Source organism: Camarhynchus parvulus, chromosome 1, assembly GCF_901933205.1.
Source record: "Camarhynchus parvulus chromosome 1, STF_HiC, whole genome shotgun sequence".
In the NCBI taxonomy this organism is placed as follows: Eukaryota; Metazoa; Chordata; class Aves; order Passeriformes; family Thraupidae; genus Camarhynchus; species Camarhynchus parvulus.
The window spans coordinates 24996976-25022815 of NC_044571.1; the positions used below are offsets into that span (position 1 = coordinate 24996976).

The 25840-nt window shown below is 47.3% G+C and overlaps 2 protein-coding genes across 3 annotated transcripts in view; one reads left to right on the forward strand and one right to left on the reverse strand.

Annotated features, from left to right (window-relative positions):
• The window catches only part of CARS2 (cysteinyl-tRNA synthetase 2, mitochondrial), a 35442-nt gene extending 29375 nt beyond the window's left edge, over positions 1–6067 (reverse strand). The window contains exons 1-3 of the mRNA XM_030963340.1: positions 5853–6067; positions 5223–5273; positions 968–1085 (exon numbers count right to left, since the gene is read on the reverse strand). Of these exons, the coding sequence (XP_030819200.1) occupies positions 968–1085; positions 5223–5273; positions 5853–6067 (384 nt within the window). The remainder of the gene's footprint in view (positions 1–967; positions 1086–5222; positions 5274–5852) is intronic.
• Positions 6068–14717: 8650 nt separating this feature from the next.
• ING1 (inhibitor of growth family member 1) lies at positions 14718–21006 on the forward strand. 2 transcript variants are annotated; one of them, XM_030958280.1, is made up of 3 exons: positions 17108–18056; positions 19173–19243; positions 19383–21006. In XM_030958280.1, the coding sequence occupies exons 1-3, from the start codon at positions 17905–17907 to the stop codon at positions 20084–20086; spliced, it is 927 nt and encodes a 308-aa protein (XP_030814140.1). In that variant the 5' UTR covers positions 17108–17904; the 3' UTR covers positions 20087–21006. The 2 variants fall into 2 exon arrangements, with proteins under 2 accessions (XP_030814149.1, XP_030814140.1); XM_030958289.1 differs by lacking the exons at positions 17108–18056; positions 19173–19243 and adding an exon at positions 14718–15573.
• Positions 21007–25840: the final 4834 nt, after the last annotated feature.

Here is a 25840-nt window from a genome sequence, read left to right on the forward strand (position 1 = left end):
TTTCTACATGAGTGGTGTGCTAGTATTCATTTGAATGCATGGGCCTATATTTAACTGAGAAAGTAACTGTTTACTTAAAGATAAGTAAAAGGAACAGCTGTCAAAGTCTCTGGCTCCAAGTAACTATCTTAAAGCTTGCAACTGCAATTCAATCCCACACATTCACTTATGATCCCAAAGACATGAGTTATAGATTCTAAAATCAAATTAAACAAAAGGACTCAAAATGCAGAATAAAAATACAGAATACAGTCTCAGTGCTTCAGGGTTCAAAAAGTGTTTTTAAAACCATTAAAAAAAAAGAATTGAAATAATCATTCACCAAGCAAATCTGATAAAAAAGGTCATATTAAAATTCTGCTGAGAACCACTTAGAGCCCCAGTCTTATCAAGACTTACCCGTACACAAAATGTTAACTTCCCTGTTGGTGACAAATTCAGCCAGTGAAAGTGAAGCTTTCCAAGGTGCTGACATTGCAGCTAGATGGTGCTCGGCACCTTCCAGGAACTGCCCTCTGCCCCACGTGGCAGTGCTGTATGTACAGTGCTGCCTTTCACGATCACAGCACTCAACACTTCTCCAGAACTCACTCAGAACGCTTCTGGCTGCTACGTTTTGGGATAATTTCACTGTGCTGAGGATTCACGCAGGGCTTTTGTTCCCTTCCAGCCTCTCAGGCAGGGGGAGAGAGCAGGAGAATCCCAGCTGTGGGTGCTGTAAGGCAGCTTTCTCTCTGCCTCCCCCCATCACACAGCTCTGTACCCATTTACCCCCACAGCTCTCGACACTCAGCCCTTCTCACTCCCAGACCCATTACAGCCACACTAGGGAACCAGAAATCTCAACGTTAATTACCTACTAATTAAAACAAACATAACAAAAGAACCCCAAGCCCAGGTTAATTTTCCTATATAAGCAGCTTAGAAAATACCAAAAGGTTAGTCAAAGACTGCAGCAAACACCTACCTCATTGGCTCTTTTTATTATCTTGTCGTCTATGTCTGTGATCCCCATCACCATGATAACTTCAATTCCAAAAAACCTTGTCATTATCCTTCGAATTATATCAAACCTAACATAGGAGCTGGAAGAGAGAGAAACACGAGCTTTTGAACATGCAGTAGTAAGATTAAACTAAAACAAAAAATAACCAACAGCCACAAGGACAATCTAATTAATCCCAACACTTGCAATGAAAAGATCTTCAGTGCATAAGGTGTTTTTCCAAAACCAGTTGCTACCTGCACAAAAGTCAAGCAAATTTCTCTTGAACTGGCCTACCCTCTTCTGGCATTAGTGACACATTACATCAGATTTTCTGAGTGTTTTCTTTTGTTGCATCTCTTTACTCAAAGGGCATCACAAGCTACAGGAGCTGGGAGACTCTTTCAAAGCCAACAGGACAAAATGAGACACAGAGATCGGATGTTCTTGGAATACATCCCTTAGGCTTAGTATATCCTAAGAGGTTTTCAAAAGTCATGCAGCAGAAGAACAGGAAGAAATAAAGCAGGATTCAAATTAACTTTTCTTAGGGTTGAATAACAATAGATACCAGCCACCAATACAGTATTTCATTCATACACCACCACAGATCTTTTCTGATAGCAAAGAGTAAATGCCCTATAGCTTATTCTGTTTTATTTACACTTGAGAATAAAAGTTATTCTGAAAATTATTCAGGGCTTTTGCCACAAAGTAGAGTATTTAATGCTGATAGATTGGTGGATATGCAAGCTGTAGAGAGCTGCTGCAGCTCCTTCTGCTCACAGACTCTCCATTTGTAATTCTCAAAACACACTCTGACTGAGTTAAACCAAATTACTAGGTGGGATACTAGAAGGTGACTAAAATCTCTGTGTCTGCCCTGCAAGATGATGAGAATCCTCAGTGTTTCTGGGCTGTTTTCTCCAAAGCCAGCAAGGAGGTTCACCGATCTACAGGTTCTCATTTCATTCACAGCATCACACAAACTGCAACTCCCACGGCCATCAGAACAAAGTGTAAGCAGCTACAGAAATGGATTTGCACCCTTCCCTGCAGGTGCCAGGTAGCACTAAGGTACTGATGCAGAATATCTCAATGAAGAAAAATACTTTTAGTTGTTGTTTGTGCCGTGCCCATGCTGAAAAAAGACTTTTTGAAAGCCTTGCTGCCAGGGAGATAGTTTTTAATGAATAGTAGCTCACTGGGAGTAAGGCTCATCTAATGTGGTGACACGACTCCATAAGAATATTAAATTGGCCTTTGGATCCTGTTCAGAGGAACAACGCCAGCATCAAAAGCTTGATATTAGATTTAACAGCCCTGCAGTCACTGTTCCCAGAGCAGGCACAAATTTCACACTGTTCCCTCTCCTCTCATCTTCCAACTGAATTAATGGAAGAAACTCTGCAAGAACAAGAGCAGAATTCCTGATACCACAGGGTCTTTACCACTTCAGGACTGATTAAAAAAAACAGCCAAAACAGACAGCCAAGATCAGGGGGTGGCAGAGCACATGCAAGAGAAATCTCTCGTGGCTGGTTTTACTCTTACTTCAAAGCATTCAGCCAGGAACCTGGATGCCAACCAGGCTGCAGGTCAAACCAGTACAATCAAGGTCAGACCCAGAACTGGGGGGAAAAAATATTATTATTTGCCTGTCTTACTTTTTTCTCTCTATAGAATGGGTGTTGGATGTCATATGGAGGCAGACAGAGCATCTGTTTTTAGGACTGGAAGCACAACATACTAGAGAATGTTAAATTATTTAGAGACAAAGAACTCCTTGTGGAATGGAAAGAGGACAGGAGAAAAATAATGCCATTATTTCCAAATTCTCTTCAAGGATCTCAAACTCATTTCCATGATCCATTTCTGCTTTATTACCTGCTCCATTTGTTGTGTTTGACACAAGTCAGAGGGGGAAAAAAGGGAATTCTAGTAAGAAAAGAACACGTGGCAGGAGTACAACAAAATGATGGCATTTAACAAGAGCAGCAGAGCAGCAACAGCCACCACTCCATTTGACTTTATGCTATTTCCCAGGGCCTCTCCTGGCCCCCCAACAGAAGCATACATTTCAGCTGTTCCATGGCTGGACCTAGCTACTGAGGAAAATAAGATACCATTTTTTAAAATAAATAAATAAATAGAACCAAGAGTGCTCCACCATCCTGAACAAATCAGCTGAGCAACAGGATGTCAACACTGACATGTGTAAGACCAGAGATACTGGAAAGGAACAGCCAACTCCTCCCATGCTGGAGGGTTTAACTGATGAGAAAAGAGAGCAAAAGGTCTTCAGCACAGACACCCTGTCAGGCAACAGGAACAACACGTGAAGGTGCTTCAAGAGGTGCTAAAACAGAGAATTATACCTGGTGTATCTGCACATACACCAAAGGCAACACTCAGCACTAACCATTCTTTCTTAAATTAGCACGTGAAGAGGTCAGACCTGGGTAAGGAAGATGTATGGCAAACCTCCACAGTGGGAAAGCCTGAAATTGCTAGTTTAGACATGGGTAAGAAAAGATGGGTAAAAAACCAGGCAAGTGTAAGCAAGGCCTTTCTACTCCCTCTTTTAATCAAGAAAGTCTGAGGGCAAGAGACCACTGAAAAAAGCAGACACTTAAAAGCCACTTAAAAGAGAGCTGCAAGACCAAAGGATGAAATTCTCCACCTCTATAAAACATTGTGGTCTAGATCAACTATACCCCTTAGGACAGAAGCATCTCTGCAATTTCCTTCCCTATTACACCATGTCAGGGAAGACAGGCCCTACCACACTAGAGAACCTCAACGGACGGATAAAGACAAGAAACTCATAACCATCTTTTTTACACAGTTGCTTTTAAGTGATGATTTTAAATTGTTATTATTTCAAGGTAAACTGTAATGGAGCCTGTATCACAAAGAACTGTAAATTTAAATACTCCAATTACTATGACTTTCAAATTAAAAAAGTTTTCCTGAAAATACTAAGTACAAACAACAAGTCCAAGATATCATGTTCCTGATTTTTAGGTCACCAGTAAAAAGCGAGGTCAATTTTCTGCTGAGACTTGACAAAAGCAAGGAGGAAAAAGTCATCACAACATAAACACAACAGTACAGCAGCATTAACATTAGCACTGACAACAGTACTTTCATATAACTGGTATTTTAAGTCTTCCTTTTTACAGAACAATGCAGCAGTTGTGCAGTTACTGCGATGGCTCAGTTCAACATGAGCAAGATTTAACACACGTTTCTGAATGAAGATAAGACAGGATGAGAAGCTATGAAATCCCTTACATTGAACGGGAACTATTCAGTTACTGAAATGCACAATATCTGATCTTCATACAGATGGCAATTATCTGATAAACCCCTGCTCCTCCAAAGAGCACAACACAACTTGCTCTTTAAAAACCTTAAGAGCAGCTTGAGCTGCTGCTGCAACTCTCCTCAGCTTCACAGAAACAGCAGAACAGATGATGTCTACTCATCAGGTGTGTTGTTTTGAAACAAGTGCCAGCAACCTCTTCTGGTATATTTAAAGTACTTTTTCAAAGTTAGTTATAATGAAGCTAGCTTATTGTTCTAACAATCCTAATGAACTACAGAGAAAAACCTGTGCTGTTCTGGATTGTTTTTTTATTTTTAAACATAGTAAATCACTGCAGTGTTACTCTGCAAAAAGGCCTTTAAGCTACCTGGAACTTCTGAGATTTAAGAAGGGTTGTGTTCATCTATGAACCTGGAAAGCACCTTTCTATTAGCCAGCCCTGCATGGCTTTTCCTTGGTGCCAACACAGTGCCTGACCTAACCTGAGGTGAAACTATCTTTTCACACAGTTGAGAGGCTCCAGGATCAGGACACCACATGAGAGGTCCCACTATGCTGATACGATTTGTAAAAACTCACCCTACCCAAACAAACTGCACACGTTCCTAATGCTTCTTCCCAAGACACAGACACGCACTGTCTCTGCCTTAGCTGGGCAGCAGAACCAACAGCCCCTTTATGGACCATCCCAGCCCAAGAGGAAAAAATACATAACAAACAGACTTTTGCCCTTTGCACAGCACAGGGGGTAAAGGGCTGGGCCTCGTGTCACCAGTCACAGCTCTGTCACCAGGACACACACTGCAGCCTGGGGATGTCCAGCACTGTAACCCTGGCACCACTGGCGTGGGATGTCCAGCGCTGTGTATCTGCCTGGATGCCCCCACACTGCCATCCCCGACTCACCAGGCGTGCCCGAGGTGTGCGTGGTCATACACCGTCGGCCCGCAGCTGTACCTGCAGAGAGGGGAGGCAAACAGAATCACAGAATTGTGAGGGCTGGAAGATCACCCAGTCCAAACTCCTGTCAAGGCAGGGTAACCTACAGCAGGTGACACAGGAATGCGTCCAGGTAGGTTGTGAATGTCTCCAGAGAGGGAGTCTCCATGTGCCACCTGGGCAGCCTGTCTCCGTGCTCTGCCACCCTCAACATAAAGAAGTTCTTTCCCATGTTGAGGTGAAACTTCTTGTATTTCAGTTTATGGCCACGGCTCCTCGTCCTGCCACTAGGCAATGCCAAAAGGAGCCTGGCACCATCCTCTTGACACCCATCTTCGAGGTATTTATATGTACTGATGAGATCCCCTCCCAGTCTTTGCTCCCCTAGACTAAACAGGCCCAGCTCCTGCAGTATCTCCTCGCAAGAGAGACGCTCCGGTCCCTTAATCACCTTTGTGACCCTTCGCTAGACCTTTATCCAGTAGCTCCAGGTCTTTCGTGCCCTGGAGCCCAGAACGGGGCACAGGAGCTGTTTCCAGACACAAACCGCTCCTGTCACCCCTGCTACCCCCCGCCCGCCTCGCCGCAAGGCGCTACCAGGTCGCCACTCCTTCCGTGGCAAGCACGAGCGGCTCCTTGCTCCGGCTCCGGCTGTTGTAAGCCACGATCCCGCTGTCGCGGCCCGCCGGAGAAGCCCACTGCCGCCGCCGCGCAGCGCCCGAGCACCGCCGCGCTCCCGCCTGTGCCCGCCCGGCACCGGCACCGGGGCCGAGCCCGCACCGCCGGGCCGCCGCCGCCGCCCCGCGCAGCATGGCGCGCAGGTTGCCCGGCCGCGGGCGGGGAGCGGGCACACCCCGCCGCCACAGCCGTGCGGGACCCGCAGCGGAGCGGGGCCGCCGCCGCCGGGGGCGCAGGAAGGGGGGGGCCTGAGGGCGGGGCCGGGGCGGGCCGGGCGCCACCGCCTCCCGCCGGGCCGCGGGGGCAGCGCCGCCGCCGCCGCCGCCCCGCTCCGCTCCCCTCCCGCCCCACTCCGGCCGCTCCCGGCGCAGTCTGCGGAGCGCTGCTATGGTGAGCCTGCGGTGCGGGGCTTGGGCCGGCCAGGTCCCGCTGACGCGGCGCGTACCCAGCCTTGTGTTTCGGTATAACCCCAGCGTGGCTTCTTCCTAGCGAGGTTTTTAAGGGAGATGTTCGTAGGAAATGTGTGACTAATTCAGCATAATGGTCTCCACTGTGTCGAGTCAATTCGGTCACTTTAGGAACTGAATCTATTTTTGAATTGCCTTTCAGGTCAGAGAACGGCTGGCAGCCTGTTAGCTCCTGAAAATAAAACACAGTGTGACATTCCCAAACTGGACTTAATAAATCAGAGTCTCAGAAAACACTTAATGCATCCCCCTGACTCCCACATACTTGTATAAAGTGTTACCTGACCTAGACGTTTTAAAAAATGACAGCAAGTGCTGGCGAGTACTTGGTGAGGTACCCTGGCCTTTAGCCCAGCTGACTGTCGAGGTCTGCTTCCTCACTGGGGATTTTTTTTTCTTTCTTTCAGAGCATATCAAGGAAATGGAGCTTAACTGGCTGCAGTACCTTGAATCACGGCTACTCAACTAGAATGAATAACAGTGTAATGGAACAGACATAAGAGTAGGTACCAAAAGTATTTTTGAATGAGTACCTTGTTTCCAAAAGTGACTATGAGCAGATACCAAGGAAACAAGTGAGAATTCCACAAGCTTATAACCACAAAGATGATCAGAGGGATGGAACAGGTATCCTATGAAGATCAACTCAGAGAGTTGGGGTTGTTCAGCCTGGAGAAGGCTCCAGGGAGACCTTACAGCACCTTCCAGTACCAAAAGAGGACTGACAAAAAAAGGGGAGAGAGACTCTTACTTGTACAGATAGTGACAGGACAAGGAACAATAGTTTTGATCTCAGAGAGGAGAGATTTAGATAGATGTTAGGAAGAAAATCTTTACTCATAGGGTAGGGAGGTTTTGGAACAGTTCGCTCAGAGAAGCTGTGGATCCCTGGAAGTGTTCAAGGGCAGGCTGGATGGGGCTCTGAGCAACCTGGTCTAAGTGACAGGTGTCTCTGCTCATGACAGAGGGGTTGAAACTGGATCATCCTTAAGATCCCTTCTGACCCAAGCCTTTCTATGATTCTGTGAATATTTTCCCAGATATTTTTCCAGCTTCCAACCAGATGGCATCCTTAACTGAATATCTTGTGATTTTTTTTTTTTTGCTTCACCCCCTCCCAGGTTTTTGTACCCATCCTCATAGATTGCTGTACCATTAATTTCCCCATTCTCTGTGAACCCACATAAATCCCAGGCTTTGCCAAGGAGTACTGCAGGTCTAGTGTCCTCTTGAGGAAGCACCCTCTTGGCATGTGTTGAACTCAAGGCCTGTGAGCTCCAATTATGGCCACCCTTGCTCTTGTACAAGGAGAGTGAGTGAACTGCCAGTGCCAGCACATTGTCTGTCCTGCTCCTGACTGTCTTCCACACAATCCTCTAAACAGGCTGTTCAGGGAGAGCCTGTTCAGGTCTCTCAGACCACTGTGTTACCTGCTAAGGCACATTGCTGTTCTTTGGGAGAAAGGCAATACTGAACGCTCACAGCTTTTCTGGACTGGATGCTGCAGGTCTGCCCGTGGTGAGCTGCCTCACGGAAGTGTTTGTATTGTTTCCTCTTCTATCTGCCAGGGATGACTTTAATAGATTTTTCTCATAAGTAATAAGATCATTTAAAATTATTGCTTTTACATAATACTTGATGTCTGTCTACACCTTACTTCATTTTAGAGCATATCAGATACAAAGCCCTACCGGTGGCAAATGTTTCCTTTTTCTTTTAATAGGTACTTTCCATGGAACTTGTCATTTAACAATCTTAACTTTTTGATCAAATAAGAAACCTATTTTATGGGCTTGTTAATTTAAGACTACCTAGGATGAAATTCAAGATACCATCCAATAACCTTTGTAAATGTTTGCTTTGTATGTTTCTCAGGAAGCTTCACAAGCCAATTATTTCAGCTTCCATAATGAGCTGGTTTTGATGTCTTGCTGTTCAACACACATCTAGTTAAGACTTGTCATTAACTCTGTTGTCTTCTTTGTTCTGTATGGTTCTAAGCACTTTGAAAGAGTTCAAATCAATACTAAGTAACAATGGATGTTTTTTAGGCTTAATTCCAGGTTTAGCTGTCATGGATGAAACTGCCAACAGATCAGAAGAATGCAAGAGCCTTTTCTTTCCCATTGGTTTCAGAAGGCTTAATGTCTGTGCTAGCCAGACTGGCTTTTAGCATTTAGTCCCAAAACCTCCATGTCCTGCTGTAAAATGTTATTTTCTGATGGTGGGAAAAGCCACAATTATTAAATGCCTGAAATAAACAGCTAACATTATTCCTGCTTGAGATTTAATGCAAAACAATACATCCAGTGGAATGGTGGAAAGTGTTCTTCAAACACTGAAGTACAAAAAGAACCTAATTTCAAATAACAGCAAAACTAATTCTGGTGGATAAAAACCATAAATTATTCATGTTAAAAATACCAGCATTCTCAGAATCAATTGGCCTGTGGCTGTAAGCATACCTGCACTTTATGCCACCTATACCTGTACCCTTACTCCTGCTCTGGGACACGTGCAAGAACACAACAGCCAGCTACCAGAAAGGCAGAATAGCAGCAAAAGATGCCACCAGGAGACCTTTGCTTCCACCTGGAGTAGAAGATGCCTTTGGAGGTTGCAAGCAGTTGGAGCCAAGGTACACCTGATCGGTGCCAGGCCTGGGCCTGCTGTACTCCTGTTACTTCGGCACTTGCAGAATAGCCAGGAGGAAATGCGATCTGCAGAGCAGTGCAGCTCTTTGTCACAATCCCACTGCAGCACATCTGCCTGAGCTTCAGGTAAACTCTTGTTTCAAGGGGACACACATGTATTTAATATTGTCAGCTCATGTTCTCATGTTTTTCTTAAGAGTCATCAAGGCTAAAACTTCCTTTAAATTAAAAACTGAAACTCAAAGGTAAAGGGGTGACTCCTGAACACCTTAGAAGGGATCTCTGTGTTTTCTGTTCCTTTATCTGAATATGTAAGAAGGCAACGTTTCCCCTCCATCCTTGATCAAGAAGGAAGTCTGTTAGAAGCACAGCTGTGTGTGCTGTCCACCAGCAGTGCTGGCAACATTTCTGTGGTGAGCAGGGAGGATCTTTGGGGATTTTGGCTCACCTGGCTTCTGTATTTTCCAGCTTCCAGTCCTAGGAATACCTATAAGATTTTCCTCCAGAGGTAAGATCTCAGAGCATGTTTTGTATCATACATGAATAAAGCTAAAAACAATTTTCCATTTCCACGTATTATTAGGAGACACATGCTTTGCAATTTTTACAGTTTCCCCGCAATTGCTAAAGGTGCTGTATTTTATCTTCTAAAAAATTCAACCACACCATCTTAGAGTTGTTGATAGAGAGGAAAAAGGTTGCATTTGCTGTGTTAGCAAGAGCATGTTTCCAGTATCTGTGGCCCTTCTCATCAAGTTCTAGTTCAGAAACCTGGCAAGGAAGCTGAATCTGAGAAAATACAGGGGCAAAGGTTATAAAGACAGATTAAAAACCAAAAGCAAAGACAAGCTAAATCCACTGCAGTGGACTGAATTTCTGCTGGTGCTCTGTAGTAATCTGTAATTACAGACACATTTTGACTTAACTTTTATAGTCTTTTTATTTTTAGAAAATCTAGGTGCTTATTGGTTTGTTTCAGAATCTTGTTTGATTTTAAAAGGAGACTAAAAATTGCTTCAATCTTATTACAAATTCTTGGCTTAGAAATATTGTGAATGTTGAGAGGCCATTCCACCAAATATTCACAAGGTAAAGAGTGTGCTTTATAAAAGAGAAATCATCTTGAGAAATCTATTTGAAAAGAGTAATTCTGGGGACAGGGAGTAACACTGCAAAAGAAAATTCATTGGTAGTGGACATATATAACCAATTAAACTTTCTTGCTCTTACCAGAAGTCTATTAGCTCTTAACACAACCCACTGCTGTTCAGAAAACCTACCCACCAACTGCTCTGAAATACATTGCCTGTTTTTCATTGGTAGTGTTTGGGTCCTGCACCACAGCTGACCACAAGCCTGAGGGTTGGTAAGAATTCAGTCAGGGTTCAGATTGGTGTCTTTGTCAGTGCTTTCCAACTGCTGAGGTATATCTCTCTTGAATTCACTAAAGGAATGTGAATCCCATGGAATATGTTGCCCTTGATCTGTGTTCATTCCACTGACACTCTGGGACAACTCGGATGTATTTGCTTTGGCCTAGTACTGCAATGCACATTTACTTGTTCCAGTCTAAATTTTTTGCTGACCTTTAATGTCAGTGTAATGCTGTTTAAGCTCACTATGCTTTAGAAGTGCAGCAGGTGCAAGAAAAAGGAGGCAGTAGCCAGGAAACAGGTGTGAGGAGGCAGTGAGTGCAACTGCCTTGGGTCAAGCAGAGGAGGAGATGTGAAATATCTGATAAAAAAGGGAGAAGTTTAGAACAGCAGGCCAGTGTTAGGTGGGGATTTGGAAAGTTCATGAAGTTTTTGAGCCTTTACTGGGAAGCAGCAAAAGGACAAACACAACTAGATTTGTTTTCCAGATTTTAGAATCTATTCATCCAACATTATGTGGTGACATGAACAGGTACTTCTGGCCTAAATATCTGTAAACAGTATATATTATCCAGGGCACAGCCAATGTGTATTGTATGAGAGGGTGAGCCATGACTCTGCTGGTCTTCATACTTGCAAACCTCAGCTCTGCTCGTCTTGCATGTTAATTGTTTGTATTTTTGTTTCGAAACTTACAACCACAAGCAAAGTTAACAGGCTTGTAAAATTCTATTACCATCATCCACGTAAGCATGAATTTAGCTTCATAAAGAATAAACAGACAAACAAGCAAGGAAAAAACCCTCCAAGCATATGTAACTATAGAAGAGGGATTAAGCTATTAAATGGTGCAGAAACAGCAATTCATTAGCAGGAATAAACCCATCTGATTCATCTGTAGTATAAAGTATAATGACAAATGATCAGAAGATATTCTCTTTTCTAATAAACAGAGACACAGCCGTAATGATTACATAGTATTTCATACAGCAATATTCAGCTAAGGCAGAGAAGGAGAAATGAGACAGCCAGAATTCCTTGTACCAGCTTTGCAGTATGTGCATTTGTGGTACATTTGGAGGTTTGGGATTTTATGTTACTCATATCAAGTATTCTGAACTTTGTGCTGATTAGCTGAGATAACCATAATGACTGGAACGACTATAATTACTAAAAAATGTATGTTATATGAAGTATATTTTGTATATACACACATGGTGCGTATATGACAGTAGTTGTGCAAGTTGTTGATCTGGTAGTAAGTTCCCTTGATTCTAATTGCTGTGAATTTAGATCTGTAGTAAGGCAACAGCTTCAAGAACCGTCTGAAAACCTCAGATTGGGTTCTACACAGGAAAGATTTCTTATAAACAGAGCTTGGGAGCCAAAGGAGAAGAGATACATACTTTTCTCCTTTAGTCAAATATAGGAAATAGGAAGAAAATTAAGCCCGCCCTTCTTTGATACATGACATTCATTTCTACTTGCAAATCTTTCTCCAGGGTAAGAAATGGGCCCCTAATATGAAAAGAACGTCTGAAACTCTATTCAAAATCTCCCATCTCTCACCTATTGTAGTTCAGAGGCAAGAGGCCAAAATAAGAAGAAAACAGAGGAGAAGGAGGAAAAGCAGAGATGGGCAGTGGGCGTCAGCTCCATACCTTCTAAAACTTTCAACTCTAGAGATGTACTCATACACCTGATTTTATCCTTCCCTCCCCCTCCCCCAGCTTCCTAAAACAATGGCTGACCTGCTGCTGGGCTTAGAGGGGGGTGCAGAGAATTGCTGTTTCTGGGTACAGGTATATGTTTGATTACAGCACTATACAAAGCACTGAGCATCACCTTTAGGAGCTGTAAAAGAGGACCTTCAAAGAGGATACCAAATGCATTCTCAGGGGAGCTCAGTCCCTTCCTGTCCCAAGGACTTGTGCAAAGTCCCATGAAGGTTTTCTCTGTCATTTTTCTAGTAACATACAAGAAGCTAACAGAGACAGCAGACAACTCTTTTGAGAGACAGATGATACCAAGCTCTTTCAACTCAGCACGTCCAAACTATCAATACTTTTGTTGAAAGACAGTATTGCTGCAACGTAGCAGGCTACCATTACACTTCAGCGTTTCCCTTCCTTTTTTTTTTTGTCTATTAAGAGGATGGACAAAAGTTCCTGTTTAGTCAATTAGCAGGTACTTTTACAAAACCATTTCTTATTCATATGTGTAATTAGTTGTGTGTGTCTAGAATGATGATTACCTTTTTTGCAAGAATGACTCTTTTTAGGACTCATCTCTATTCTTTTCAGATGTCTTGCCTCTACTGAGTCATAATTATTGACTTGGATTCTTACACTACCCAGGGGACTGTTAACTACCTTTAATTGCTGACAGTGGCTCACCTTCTTGAAGGCAAGAAGGCTTTAACTACCAGATAGGTGCCAACAATCTAGAATTGGAATAGGAATACCTATTCCCAGGCTAGTGCAGCCATTAGACCACTCCCTCTCTATGCCACAGTAAACCAAAGTACACAGCTCCAGAAACACTGGCTCGGAGCAATGCTTACATGCCATGGTGCTTCTAAGTTAAAAACCTGAGACCTTGTGTGTGTGGGTTTTATTTACTTCAGCAACTCATTTCTTTACACCAACTCCTGGAAACAGAAAACGAGAGGAAGAAACTCACGGGAGAACTTACAAGGATCTTCAGAAAACAAGGAAGTGCCCTCTGACATCTGCCCGAAACAGCAGGTCGGTATCAGTTCAAAAAGTTTGTTCTGTGGTACGTCTCCACTCCTCAGAAAATATTTGGGTGCATGTCTCCCACTGGGAGGTGGGAGGGAGGATACTGGAGGTATTGCTAAACAGGTGCCTGTTCTTCCCTGAGAGCCCCAGTTCTGGGTTCACGCACCAAGCTGCGGGCAGCAGCACAGCCACTGAACAGGGCTCAGCCTGGGCTGAGGTGCCCGGCCAGGCCGCCGCTCCCGCAGCGAGCACAGCGCCAGGGCCTCACTGAGCAGCGACTGCACCAGCGAGTCCGGGCGCTCACAAGCGATGACTCAGTCTCCTCTAAATTAGGGGATTGCCGGTGATGTCTGCTAAAACAACAAGAGGCAGAAAGCGCACGTTGTTTTCCTTCAGCCGAGCTGGGGTAGGTCCTTCCAGCCCCGCCTTCCCCGCTGCCCGATCCCGGCAGAGCCGGGTGCCTGCAGCCTCCGGGACATGGCAGCGACTCCAGGACACAAAGGCAACGCTGACCGACAGCGGGGCTCCTCCGCACGACCGCCGGGACATCTGGCGGGGAGAAAGCGGGGGGCACGGGGCTGTACCCGGGCTCCCTTTCTGCCCCTCCCCTTCTGCCGGCAGTAAGCCCTCCCCGCCGGCAACCATGCGGAGCGGGGGCGTTCCGCCGCCGGCCTCCTGTACAGCGCAGCCCCGGCGGCGTCCCCGGTGACCCTTCCCTCACCACCGCGCGGGACAAGGCAGCCGCAGCAAGCTCGCTCGCTGGCTGGCTGGCTCGGGCACCCTCCCTCCTCCCCTTTATCCTCCCCTCCCGCCTTCCAGCCAGCCCTGCCTCACGCATGCGCACCCGCCCGGGTACCGCTGGGAAACGTAGTCGCGCTGCGTCCCTAACGGCTCCATTTTCTCCCCGTCGCCAGAGGAATCGCGCGTGCGCAGGCCCGCCCCCTCCCCTCGGGCGTTACCGCCCCCTCTGCCGCGGCGCGCGGTATCCCGGGCAGCGGTGTCACAGCGGGGATTGGCCGAGGGGGCCGCGGGGCGGGACGCGAGGGGCGCGGTGATTGGCTAGGGCGGCTGTCAGGCGCCGCGGGGTGATGGATGCGGGTGCCCGCTGAGGGAGGGACGGAACGCTCCCCGGTTCCCCTCGGCGTCCGGCGCCGCGCCGGGCACAGCCCTGCCCGCAGCGCGGGGTGGCGTCGCATGGTTCTCAGTGTTCCCCTCTCCTAGGAAGGGCTTCGGAGCCCCTCCATCCCGGGGCGAGCTTGCAGGAGGCGAGACTCCTCCAAAGTCCCGGTACCCTAGCGCAAAAGCATTCACTTGCCCCCGCGATCCCCCCCAGCCTCCCCGCGGGCCGCTCGCCTCGCAGCCTCCGCGCAACTTCACCGGAGCCTCCGCCTTCCCCGGGGCTTCCTTCACCCCACGCCCACGCCGGCCCCGCCCGCCCCCTGGCTCGGCCCGCATCCCCACCGCCTTCCCTCCCTCCCCAAACGTGAGTAAGGGAGGCGGGCCGATGGATATGCGGAGGTTCCGGGCGGGGGAAGGGATTGAGTGTGTGCGGTGAGTGTGTGAGAGAGAGAGAGTGTGTGTGTGTGTACACAGCGCTGGGAGAGAGCGCATGCGCCCTGGCTGGCGGGGCCGAATGTTTCCCAAGTGTTTGAAACTGGTATTTGGGTTTTCCACGTTGGATCTAGCGCGGCGTATGGGAGCGAGGAGGCTGCGTTGATATCGCCGGGGAGCGGCGGCGGCGGCGGCGGTGAGGAGGAGAGCGGGGAAGGGGGGAGCGGAGGAGAAGCAGAGCAGAGCGGCGCTGGCGCAGGCAGAGGGGCTGCCGCTGCCTCTGACAGACACTTTGCAGAGCACATTTTGTTTCCAGATTGTTTCGGAGGAGCTGGTTTAAGCCCCCCTCCTTTCTCCTCCTCCTCCTCCCCCCCTCCTCTCCCCACACACACACACACACACACACACACACACACACACACACAAATCCCTCTGATTGTTCTTACCACCTCCTTCGTGAATTACCCACAACGACAGCCATTCAATCAGCTGCTGCTGGCTGTAGGGGACTAGCGGAGGGTGTGTGTGTGTCTCTCTCTCCCTCTTTTTCACACAAGAGGAGTCAGATGTAGCTTCCCTCGGTTTTTTGGGGGGGAGCTACCGAGAGAGGTGGGCAGGGAGTGAGACCTTCATCGGGGTTATCGTCTTTGAAGGGAGCAGCACTTGCTCTCACACGGAGAGGTGTGGGGAAGGATTTTTGTTTCTTTGCCGGATGAAAATGTTGAGTCCTGCAAACGGAGACCAGCTTCACCTAGTGAACTATGTGGAGGATTATCTGGACTCCATCGAGTCTATGCCCTTCGATCTGCAGAGAAATGTCTCCTTGATGAGGGAAATTGACGCCAAATATCAAGGTAAGTGTTTTCTATGTATGTGTGTGTCCGTGTGTGTGGTTTGGGGCTCAGGGGGAAAGGGTGTCTTTTCCTTTCTTTTCTTTAGAGCTGAGCTTCGGCTCCGTTTGCCCCTCTGCACCCCACAGGGATGGTAGCTTTATTTTTGAGAGGTAAAAGGAGGAAGAAAGCCGGGAGGAAAGATCCGAGGAGAGAGAGGGACTGATCTGCAGCGTTAGCTCTTGTCATGGGGCGGAACAAAAGGTCTCCGGCTTTTCTTATTAAGCAAGGACTCTGCTTTTCTGTGTAAATTGCTGGCCAAGAAGGCGGGGGCAGGGAAGTGGGGTGTGCGGTGCACAAAGGGGGGCCGTCCCTGGCCGTGGGGCTGAGGTGGAAGGGTTTGGGGGTACGGAAGAAAGTGCTGGGTGGATAGAGGGGGAAGAGATTACAGCACAACATTTAGGAATGTACAGTATTCATTATGGCTGTAGTAGGGGAGAGAGGCAGCTAGTGAAGGAGGGAGGGAAGGAGGGAGGGAGGAGAGGGGGGTTAGGCGAGAGTGGGGGGCAGGGTGTGCTTTCTTCGCTCCCTCCTCGGTGGGTTTCGTTTCACCCGGTGAAACAGCCCCGCTCCGTTGGGCGGGGGGGCCGAGGGGGCAGGACCGGCGTGTGCGGTGTGAGTGGGGGGGGACGGCACACACGGTCGCGTTTACGGCCGGGCTGAAGCGCCCCCCTCCCTCCCCGCGCTCGGGGCACGCCGTCCCCTTCCCCACGGGCGGAGGGAAGGAAGGGGAGGCCGGTTTGCGGGACTCGGGGCAGCTTTGTCACTTGGTCGCTGGCGTCCGCTCGGAAGGCGGGGGGTGCTTTATTCTGTGCCGCAGGTAGCGGTGACAGCCGGGGTGCCGGGAGGGGGGCCCCCTTCTCCCTGCCCGCGCCCCCGTGCATGTGGCCTTAGGGGCGGCGGGCAGCGAGCCCTGCCTGCCGTTGCCTCAGCCGCTCCTTGGGCAGCTCACTAAGGGAGCCCGTCAGCTCCCGGGGGAAGGGTCCGGAGAAAACTTCTTCGGGAGCGCGCGGGGGCTTTCGGGGGTGGGAAGGGAAGAAAAGGACAAGGCGGGCATCGCCCCCCACGAAACCACGTCCAGCGGGCACCTCCGCGCTGTGCTAGGAAGGGGCGTCCGCGCTGTTTTTATAGACAGACCTCGTTAGCATATCGCGGTTGGCCACGCCCGTCGGGGGCGCTGATAGGGCGGGGGCATCCCCACGGGCCGCCCGTGCCCCGCCTCCCCGCGCGGATTGGCTCCGGGGCCGGGCCGACCCGTCTCGCGCCCCCGCCCCGTCGTGACGTTTCGAGAAGCAACTTTTCCGTGGGGTTGATTTGAATATCTCGGCCGGTCCCGGCCGGCGCGCTCTGATTGGCCGGGCTCGCAACAGGGGGCGGGGCAACCTTGGCCGTCCGGAGAGTGACTGACGTGTCCGGGGTGGGGGGGGCGCCGCTGCTCCAGCCGCACCTCGCTCGTGACTGGCCGGAGGGGGCGGGCGCCAGCTCGCTGCCGCCCGCCGTGATTGGTCGCTGCTGCCTGTCAATCACTCGTTTGTTGCCCCAGGAGGGTCCGCTCGGCCCCGCCCCCGCCCCCCCCCCCGCGCCCCCGGGACCGCCGCGGATTCCGCGGGGACGTCCCCGTTTCCTGCCCGAGAACAATGGTGGCTCCGTCATCTCCGGGGCGGCCCCGGGCGCCGCAGAGGGGCGGGGAGGAGGCCGGGCCCTCGCCCGTGTCCCGGTCGCCGTCGTTCCGCGGCGTCTCGGCCCCCGTGAGGCCGCGGAGCTGCGCTGGGAGTGAAGCTCCGGCGGCACGGCTTCCCTCCGCTTGAGTGGCGTCTGTGATGCCCGGGAGCGCGCGTTCGCCAGCTCTCCGCTCCCGCTGCTGCAGCACGGCGCGGCAGCGCGGTTTCCTGGAATCGCCGTGAGCCGAGGCTCCCGCGGCGGCCGCTGCAGCCAGCCCAAGCCGCAGCACGGCCCCGGTGGCTCCCTCAGCACCGAGCGAGCGGCTGCAGCCAGCCCGAGCCGCAGCACGGCCCCGGTGGCTCCCTCAGCACCGAGCGAGCGGCTTTGCGCTGCCGGCGCCGGGGCTGAGCGCCCTCGGCTTTGCGCAGCTCCCGCTCCGTGTCTCACATGCCAAACACGGCCGGAGCGCGCTCGGCGGGATCCCAGCCCGCAGCCGGCCGGGAATGGCAGCCGCCAGTGCTGGAACCGAAGTTTTCCCGACGCCGAACTTCCGTCGGTGATGGTTTTGTGCTGTTCAGACAGACCGTTCTTCATAGAAAATGCCCACCCACCAGATTCTGACGGGTTAAACTGATGACATCAGTCAAGTGCCAAAGCTTAAAGCATAAAACTTCTGCATTTCAGCCACTGAAAATCATTAACTCTGCGTTTTCAGCCTTCCCGAATGTAGAATCTGCTGTATGTTTGAAGGATCTTTTGGTGGCATCTTGGGCATACAGTTTTTGGTATTTTTTTATTGTTGTTTTGTTTTGGGCTTTTTTGTAGGTTAAAAACCCCACCAGTTGCTTAAAATGGTTAATAACATATCGGAATACTGATTTGGTCAGATAGGTTATATTGCAGAACCAGCTGACAGGTCGTGCTTAACCAATGTGTGAAGCACAAGCTGCGGCTCTAAAACCTGAATAAAGCTTGCGTAATATTTCCATGTCTTCACTGGAAATCATGTTTAAAAACTCTGCCGAGGAAAGCCAAAACCTAAACCACAGGGTAACTCTTGGTTTGCATATGTGTCACATGTTCCTATGAATAAATAAAAATTCAGAGAAGAAAGGAGATGTGGGAAAAACATTCAGTGTGTTTTTGAGACTTAATATGGAGTGCTGAGTGTCCTGTATGCTGTAGTTGATTTGAGTATCATAATGAAACTCAAAAACATTTTCTTAAAAATAGGTTTCCAGAGCCATTCTTGAAACTTCAGACACTTTGTGCATTGTTGTTTTTTATAAACTGTTAGAACAATCCTTCAGGTGCAATTCAGGATGTAACATATTTTAAAGCCAAAGCTCTAGCTCCCCATTGTTGCCTATCATCTTTAATGTTGTCTTTTAACTTTGCTTCCTGCTCTGCAGTAAGTATTTAATGAAGATAATATTTTTGTGTTTTAAAGAATAGCAACATGTATTTTACAGAAAGTATAGGTGGGAAATAATCTAAACTTCCTGGATATTGTACTCCTGGTTTTGCAATCCAGGGATTTACATGGCCTCGTATTTTCAGTAGAAATAGCTCGACAGTATTGGATGAGATAGCTTTGGGTCTAGACCATGTATTTGGTGCTTCTCCATCTCCTGTCAAGTAACCCAGCAGTGTGCTTCTAGGCTGGTTTGTGGTTTCTTTCTGTCCCACTCTCTTTCTCCTGTTCTGTCATTCACTGAAAATGTTAATGTTCTAATGCAGAAAACGTCCACTAATTTCTCCTCTAATTTTGCAGTTAACCTTGGAGCTTTTGATGGTATGTGTATTGGTTTAGTTAGTTCTTTTTAATTTCTAAAGTTTAAAGGGAAGCATTATCAGCATACATAAAAATATATTTGGTCACTTTTTTTCTCCTAAATCAGCATTTGCATTCCATTCCTGTGGGACCACCTAGAACAAAAGCAGTCCAGTGGAGTCATGAGCTGCTTGTCAGGTACAAGCTTCAGGGCATCTGTCTTTGATCGGAGCTGCATGTTACAAGAAGTTGTTGCTGTATGGAAGGAAAAATGGGAGGTTTTGTTTTGCCATTCTCCCTGTCAAAAATATTTATAGTTTTTATTTCTTCTTTGCAGAGATTCTGAAGGACCTGGATGATTACTATGAAAAATTTAAACGGGAGACAGATGCTGTGCAGAAGAGAAGAATGTTGCACTGCATACAGAGAGCCTTGATTCGAAGTCAGGAACTGGGGGACGAGAAGATCCAAATCGTCAGTCAGATGGTGGAGCTGGTTGAGAACAGAACAAGGCAAGTGGACAGCCACGTGGAGCTGTTTGAGACTTGCCAAGAGACTAATGACACCACTGGAAACAGCGGGAAAGCCAGCCAGGATAAGTCGAAGAATGAGACAATCGCACAGGCTGAAAAGCCCAACAACAAGAGATCGAGGAGGCAACGGAATAATGAGAATAGAGAAAATGCCTCAAATAATCATGATCACGATGACATCACCTCAGGAACACCGAAGGAGAAGAAAGCAAAAACATCCAAGAAGAAGAAACGATCCAAGGCTAAAGCAGAGCGGGAAGCTTCTCCCCCTGACCTTCCTATTGACCCTAATGAGCCAACATACTGCTTGTGCAACCAAGTCTCCTATGGAGAAATGATAGGATGTGATAATGATGAGTGCCCCATTGAATGGTTTCACTTTTCTTGTGTGGGACTCAACCATAAACCAAAGGGCAAATGGTACTGCCCCAAATGTAGAGGAGAAAACGAGAAAACTATGGACAAGGCATTGGAGAAATCTAAAAAAGAAAGGGCATACAACAGGTAGTTTGTGGACTTTTCATAGTGGAGGAAAAAACCCACCAAACCAGTGTATTTATTGTCAGTGTCACCTTTGTTGAGGTGAAAGGATTGTAAAATGTATATTTTTAAAGGAGGTTTAAAACTGAACCATTCCTGTTACAGGGACGGCAATAAGAAATTTTAGGTTTCATTTGGTAAGCTGTAACAAGAATGTGGTCTGTGGACCAATGTATTCCAAAAGTAAAAATATAAGAATATTCGGGTGTTTCTTAAAAGATAAATTAATACTTTTCTTTATTTCTTTTCTTTTCTTTCTTTTTTTTTTTTGTGCTGGTAGCACTCTACCCATTAAAAATTTGACAAATATCTCTGCAATGTAATTTTGTTTTCTTTAATGAAAAATGTTATTTACCTTTTGAGGAAAATTGATAAATAGTTTAACCACCTGGGTATATCTGAATAAAGCTGCAATACATTCAAAAGTAATTTCTTTTGGTGATAAGCAAGAACAAACAAAAGGAGGGTAAAATTTGGTTCCTGCTACAAAGTGTCAGTATAACAGTTCAATAGCAAATGTTTAAATAGGCTTAGAGGATTATTTTTTAAAACAAAAGTTAATGGTTAAATTTTAAACAACAAATATTTTATATGCTGGCCAGGTACCACAAAGGCCATTTTTAAAAGATTGAATATGTTTTGTATTTAACCAGGAAGTGGTTTAGTAATGAGACATAACATAAATGAAGCTTTATACTGTCACAGATAGTGGTGTAGCAATCCTTAATTTGTTTAAGTTGTATAAATGTACATTTTAAGTGGAGTTGCACTTACTGTATTATACTTGGAAATGCAGCCAAATGCCATTGTGTAACCAATGTGCATTTCCTGCTGTATGTATGAAAATTGTACAGATGTGATATTAAGAAATAAATGAAATGACTTTGACAGTTTGCTTCTTTAGCAGTCTTGTTTAATGATCATTCATGTAGCTCAAAAAACCAAGAAATTCATCTTTGACCTCAGCAGCTGCAGCAAGCTGCTGCTGGGAAGCCTGAACCTGTTGTAGTGGTAACCAAATTACAGTTCTGATAAAGAATCTTCATAGAACGTATGGCCAGCAAGGTCGTAGGAGAGCCAAAATAGCATTCAGCTTTCCATCCAAATCTTCTCATTTTGTGCTTGCAGTCACTCCCAGACCCAGACATTTATCTGAAAATCAATAGTGCAGAGCTGCTCTTGTTCAGTTTTTTAAATACTTTTTTCACTGTGGATATAAGTGACTCCATGTTTGTTATTGGGATTTTTTGCGTTTTGGCATTTCCCAAGTGTTACTGCAGCTGTTCCAGGGCAGGCCTTTTTGTTCTTCATGGTCATCCCATACCAAAAGCTGCTTGCTGTGACCAGGTGCTATGCCAGGTAGCCAGTGCTCTGTTCCTTGGATGGACAGTGAAGCTTGCTCAGGCTGTTTCCTTCACCTCGTGGCTGGAGGGGCCAACATTCTGGTGAGCAGATTTCATCTCCCTGTCACCCTGCAGGCCTTCATCCTGAGTGAGAAGGGAGCAGGACCAGCAGTAGGAAGGCCATGGAAGTGAAGGTTGTGAAATCCAGTGGATCAGGTGAAAGACTCACATAGAAAGATGGGAGCCTGGGATTGGTTTTTTTTTTTAGAACATTCTGTGTATAATGGTAGTGTTTTGTTTCCTGAACAGTGAAACCATACCACTGAGATGACCCTTGTATTCCAAAAGATCCTTCTGTACAAAGTAAGATTTTGGATCTAGCCAAACACAAGACAGCTGAAGGGGTTCAGTGTTTTCTAAAAATGTACTGAGGGGCCCCAAAATGCACTGCATCACCTTGCGTGGATGTTCCCTGCCAGACAAACATGCTCACAGTGACAAGTAGTCCTGTTTTAATTCTAAATAGGTGCACTACTTGTGTGCATCTGTGGTTGTGTTTCCAGTGCCTTCAGACTGTCAGGTTACACTGAGCCACCTGTGCTTCTCCGAATCAGTCTCCTGCTCCCGAGCTGGTTTAGGGTTGCTGTGTAATTTTTCTATTCTCTAACATTTCCTTCTCCTTTCATCTTTTCTCTAAAGCCTTCTGGTTTTCCATTCTCCCTACACACTTACTGTTCTTTCCTGCTCCTCTGTGCCTCCGCCTGCTGTTGTTGTGGCTGATGCTGATGTTTCTGGTCTTTTCTGCCTCTGCTGTTCTGGCGTTCTCCCACCAGCCTATGCTGAGAACATCAATACTTAGCAGCAGGACTGTACTAGCAAAACCCCAGTGAAAGTTTTATATAGGAACTAGTGCAGACAAGGTTTCAAACCAAGCCTTTTTCACAAAATGTCTGCATTGATTCTGAGGGATATTTTGAGTGTGAAAAGCCAGAAGCAAACAACAAAAATGTGAAAGAGGGTGGTAAGAATGTTCAGCTATAGATGGATCAGTACAGCCATATTTATACTGCCCTTAAATATTTCCAGCTACTAAAGGCTGGCTGTGGTCTCCCATTTTTCATTCTTTGGCTGAAGACAGCTGCTGATCTGTAAAGCAGCTTGGAACTACGTCCCTTTCCATACTTTTTCCCAGGCTTGTGTTACCTTCCAGCTCACCCTGTTGCAGGCTGCAGCACTGTTCTGCTCCTTGGCCCTGAGGGCTCAGTGGACTGGCACGGGACAGCCTGAAAGGTCTGGTTTCAGTCGGTGGGCACGATGAGTTAGATGCAAGGGGCTCTGCAGTGGCACTAAGCTCTTTGTTGATGGAAGTGGAGCCATCTTGTGTTATACTGACACACTGCCAAGCGCTGCTGACTGTGCAAACTCTGTCCTGGCTTTGGTACTTCGTCTAAAATGCTGTCTTCATTATTCACAGTGAATTCAATGGCCACAAGAAACTTCTATCTTTTGAGCCAATTTTTGTAATTTCTGTGTGACAGATCAGCTATTTTGCAGACTTTTTTATTTTGGCCAGCAGAGTGATTTGGGGAGATCATCTGCCTGGTTTGAGAAAACATGTGACTCTCTTGCTGACCCTTTCCTGCTGAGGCTGCCAACAAAAGGTTTGAGCGAGAAGGAGGCTCCTCTAGGAGCTGAGCTAGGCTTCATCTCCCACGGATTAGTAAACAGCTCTCAGGTGTTGCTGCATCAATGCAAAGTTTAAAAATCATTGGGTGTTTGCTGAGGAGGAAGTCATAGCAGCAGGAGTCACAAACTTCTTAAACTGCCCATTGAAATCATTCAGGCAGCTATAATTGCTGCTCTTCTGCGTGGTAGGGGTAGCAGGTAGGTCTGTATTGTGTTGCTGAACCCTTGAGCTGATGATAAAGTCCTTCCAGCTACCGAAAAGTGGTGGTTCAACACTCAAGGCAGACCTTGCCCCAGAGTCGTTCCTGTCCTCGGCAGCAGATTTGTTGTGCAGTGGGGCCAGCTGGCAGTGCAGAAGTGCTGCTGGAGGCACGAGCTGGGAAGTCAAAGGCATCAGTCAGGGAGCCCTTTGGGTGCTATGTCAGCTCCAATTGCAGAATGTTCCCAGCCAGCTGGGGAGAGAGCGAGAACCACTGCAAGCCTGAACCAGCAGAGCAGAGCATCAGTTTCAACAATTGCGCCATCTGAAAGCATCCCAGTCAAGCAGAACCACTGTCTCCATTGAGCAGCAGCAACCCTCACCATGCATATCATTAGGCTTAAATAGGTTCCTTACTAATTAAGCACAGTTGCTGATAACCTGTATCCTAATTTCTTGGAGAGTGCAGAATAAATACAATCGAATTGGACTGCTCCACTGTTTTAATTTTCATAGGGTATTTTCAGTTAATCTTTTAAATTGTAATAGCAATGAAAGAGATAAAAGCACTGTAAACAGTTGCAAAGAATATAATAAAAAATTCTGTAAGAGAAATGCTTCAAAACAATGTATCTTTGTAGTGAATTCTGTTGTTTTAGATTTATCATCATTTTCATGGCCTATTTGCTATATGTACATAAACCTCCCCCACCCTTGTGCAGGAATTGCTCAAAAGAGCTAGTAATTTCTGAGTATGAAAAGCAGTGTGAGCAAAAGTAGTGTATGAAAAGAAATAATCAAGCTAATAATGATCCATGCAGTTTCCTACCTTCCCAGCTGCTACTGAAGTCCCAAATATAACAAGCAGAAGGAATGACACCGTGAGGAAGAGCAGCAGAGCAAATGCAGTTTGTATGGAAAGTGCTGTAAACAGTATTAAGGTTTTCTCCTGAGTTTAAGATTACATTTCCAAGATTACTTTTCCCCGTAAGCATTTATTTTTCATGGTAGTTAAAAAAATCAAAAGAATCTCTGTCCTGTCTCACAGCAGAAAAGCTGCATTAGTGACCAGGGCAGTTTTGAGGAGGGGCTGGTGGCATTCCCCAGTTGCAGCCAGGATTCCCAGATTAATTTATTCCTTTGGTTCACTTTATAAACAGCTTGCCAGTGGTGGAAGGAGAAGAAAGGTGGGTGATACCAAACTTTTAAAAACAGGGGCCTGTATTTAAATTTCCAGCTCTTACTTGGGAATTGTGGGTTAACTTTGTGGCTTAAGACCCCACATTGGGTCTGGATGAGATGGAGCTCAGCCCTGTGCACAGCACTGTGCTTTGCACTGGGAGCTGGAGAGAAGCTGATAGCACTGCAGAGTTTTGGCTGCTGCTGAGCAGCGCTGGCACAGCCTCAGCTCTCTCTCTCCGACATTCTGCCCCCACACCAGTAGGCTGGGAGTGGGCAAGGTCTTGGGAGGGGACACAGCTTGGCCAGCTGACCCAAGCTGACCAAAGGGATATTCCATACCATATGACGTCTGCTCGGATATAAAAGCTAGGAAAAGGAGGAGGAAGTGGGGAACATTTGTTTTTTGCAACATTTGCCGTCAGAGGAACTGCTCCATTTCCTGAAGCCCTGCTTCCCAGGAAGTGGCTGGACATCACTTGCTGATGGGAAGTAGAAAATAAAATCTTTGGTTTTTTTTCCTTTGCTTGTGCATGCGCAACCTTTTGCTTTTGCTTTGCTGACCTGCCTTATCTCAACCTACGTGTTGTTTTCCATCTTAATTTCTCTCCCCTGTCCAGCTGAGAAAGGGGGTGGCATAGAGTGGCTTGGTGGGCACCTGGCATCCAGCCTGAGTCAACCCACCACGGTCCTTTTTGGTGCCTGATGTGGGGTGGGACAGTGACACCTATTTATATAGATTGCCTGCTGTAGTAGTGTTAATTATCCGGTAGCAAGCTCCTGTGTAGCTTGCCAGCTGCACTGCTTATCTCTTTATTTTGCTGAGTTTGGGAACATGTTAATACAAACAATGGCTCTGTGCTTTTCGCTGGCATTGATGGCCTTGCTGTGCTGGGGGAGCTATCTTGTGGAGACAATGAGGGAATACATCTCTCTCTTCCTACGTGGAATTTATGTGGATTCTTTTATTATGCAGGCTCCTGCAGTCCTTGCTCATCCTTACATGATCTGTTTGATTGGCACTGTAAGCATATCATGGGGTTTGTGGAATCTGATGTCATGGTGGCATATGAGAAAACAAATTTTGAGTGAGGAGACATCCAAATGCTCCCTGAAGAAGTCAGTTCCTGGGTGGCAGGGTGCATGGAAGGATTTGGGCAGGTTCCTAGGGCGGTTATCACCTCCCATTGCCTGGGAGTTTACCCATGAGCAGGTAACCAAGCCTGACAAGCTGACCCATCAGCTGATAGAGGGGTGCCTTGCCCAGCCCAATGAAAGCCAGCAGCTTCTCGCCCTGTGCTGGGGCCTGGCCTGT

Bases quoted from the DNA above. Each gene is read 5' to 3' on its own strand.
- ING1 (XM_030958280.1), top strand. From the start codon at position 17,905: ATGACATCAGTCAAGTGCCAAAGCTTAAAGCATAAAACTTCTGCATTT. The intron at 18,057-19,172 runs GTATTTTTTTAT...CTCCTAAATCAG, and splicing joins TCTTGGGCATACAGTTTTTG to CATTTGCATTCCATTCCTGT. The intron at 19,244-19,382 runs GTACAAGCTTCA...TCTTCTTTGCAG, and splicing joins AGTCATGAGCTGCTTGTCAG to AGATTCTGAAGGACCTGGAT.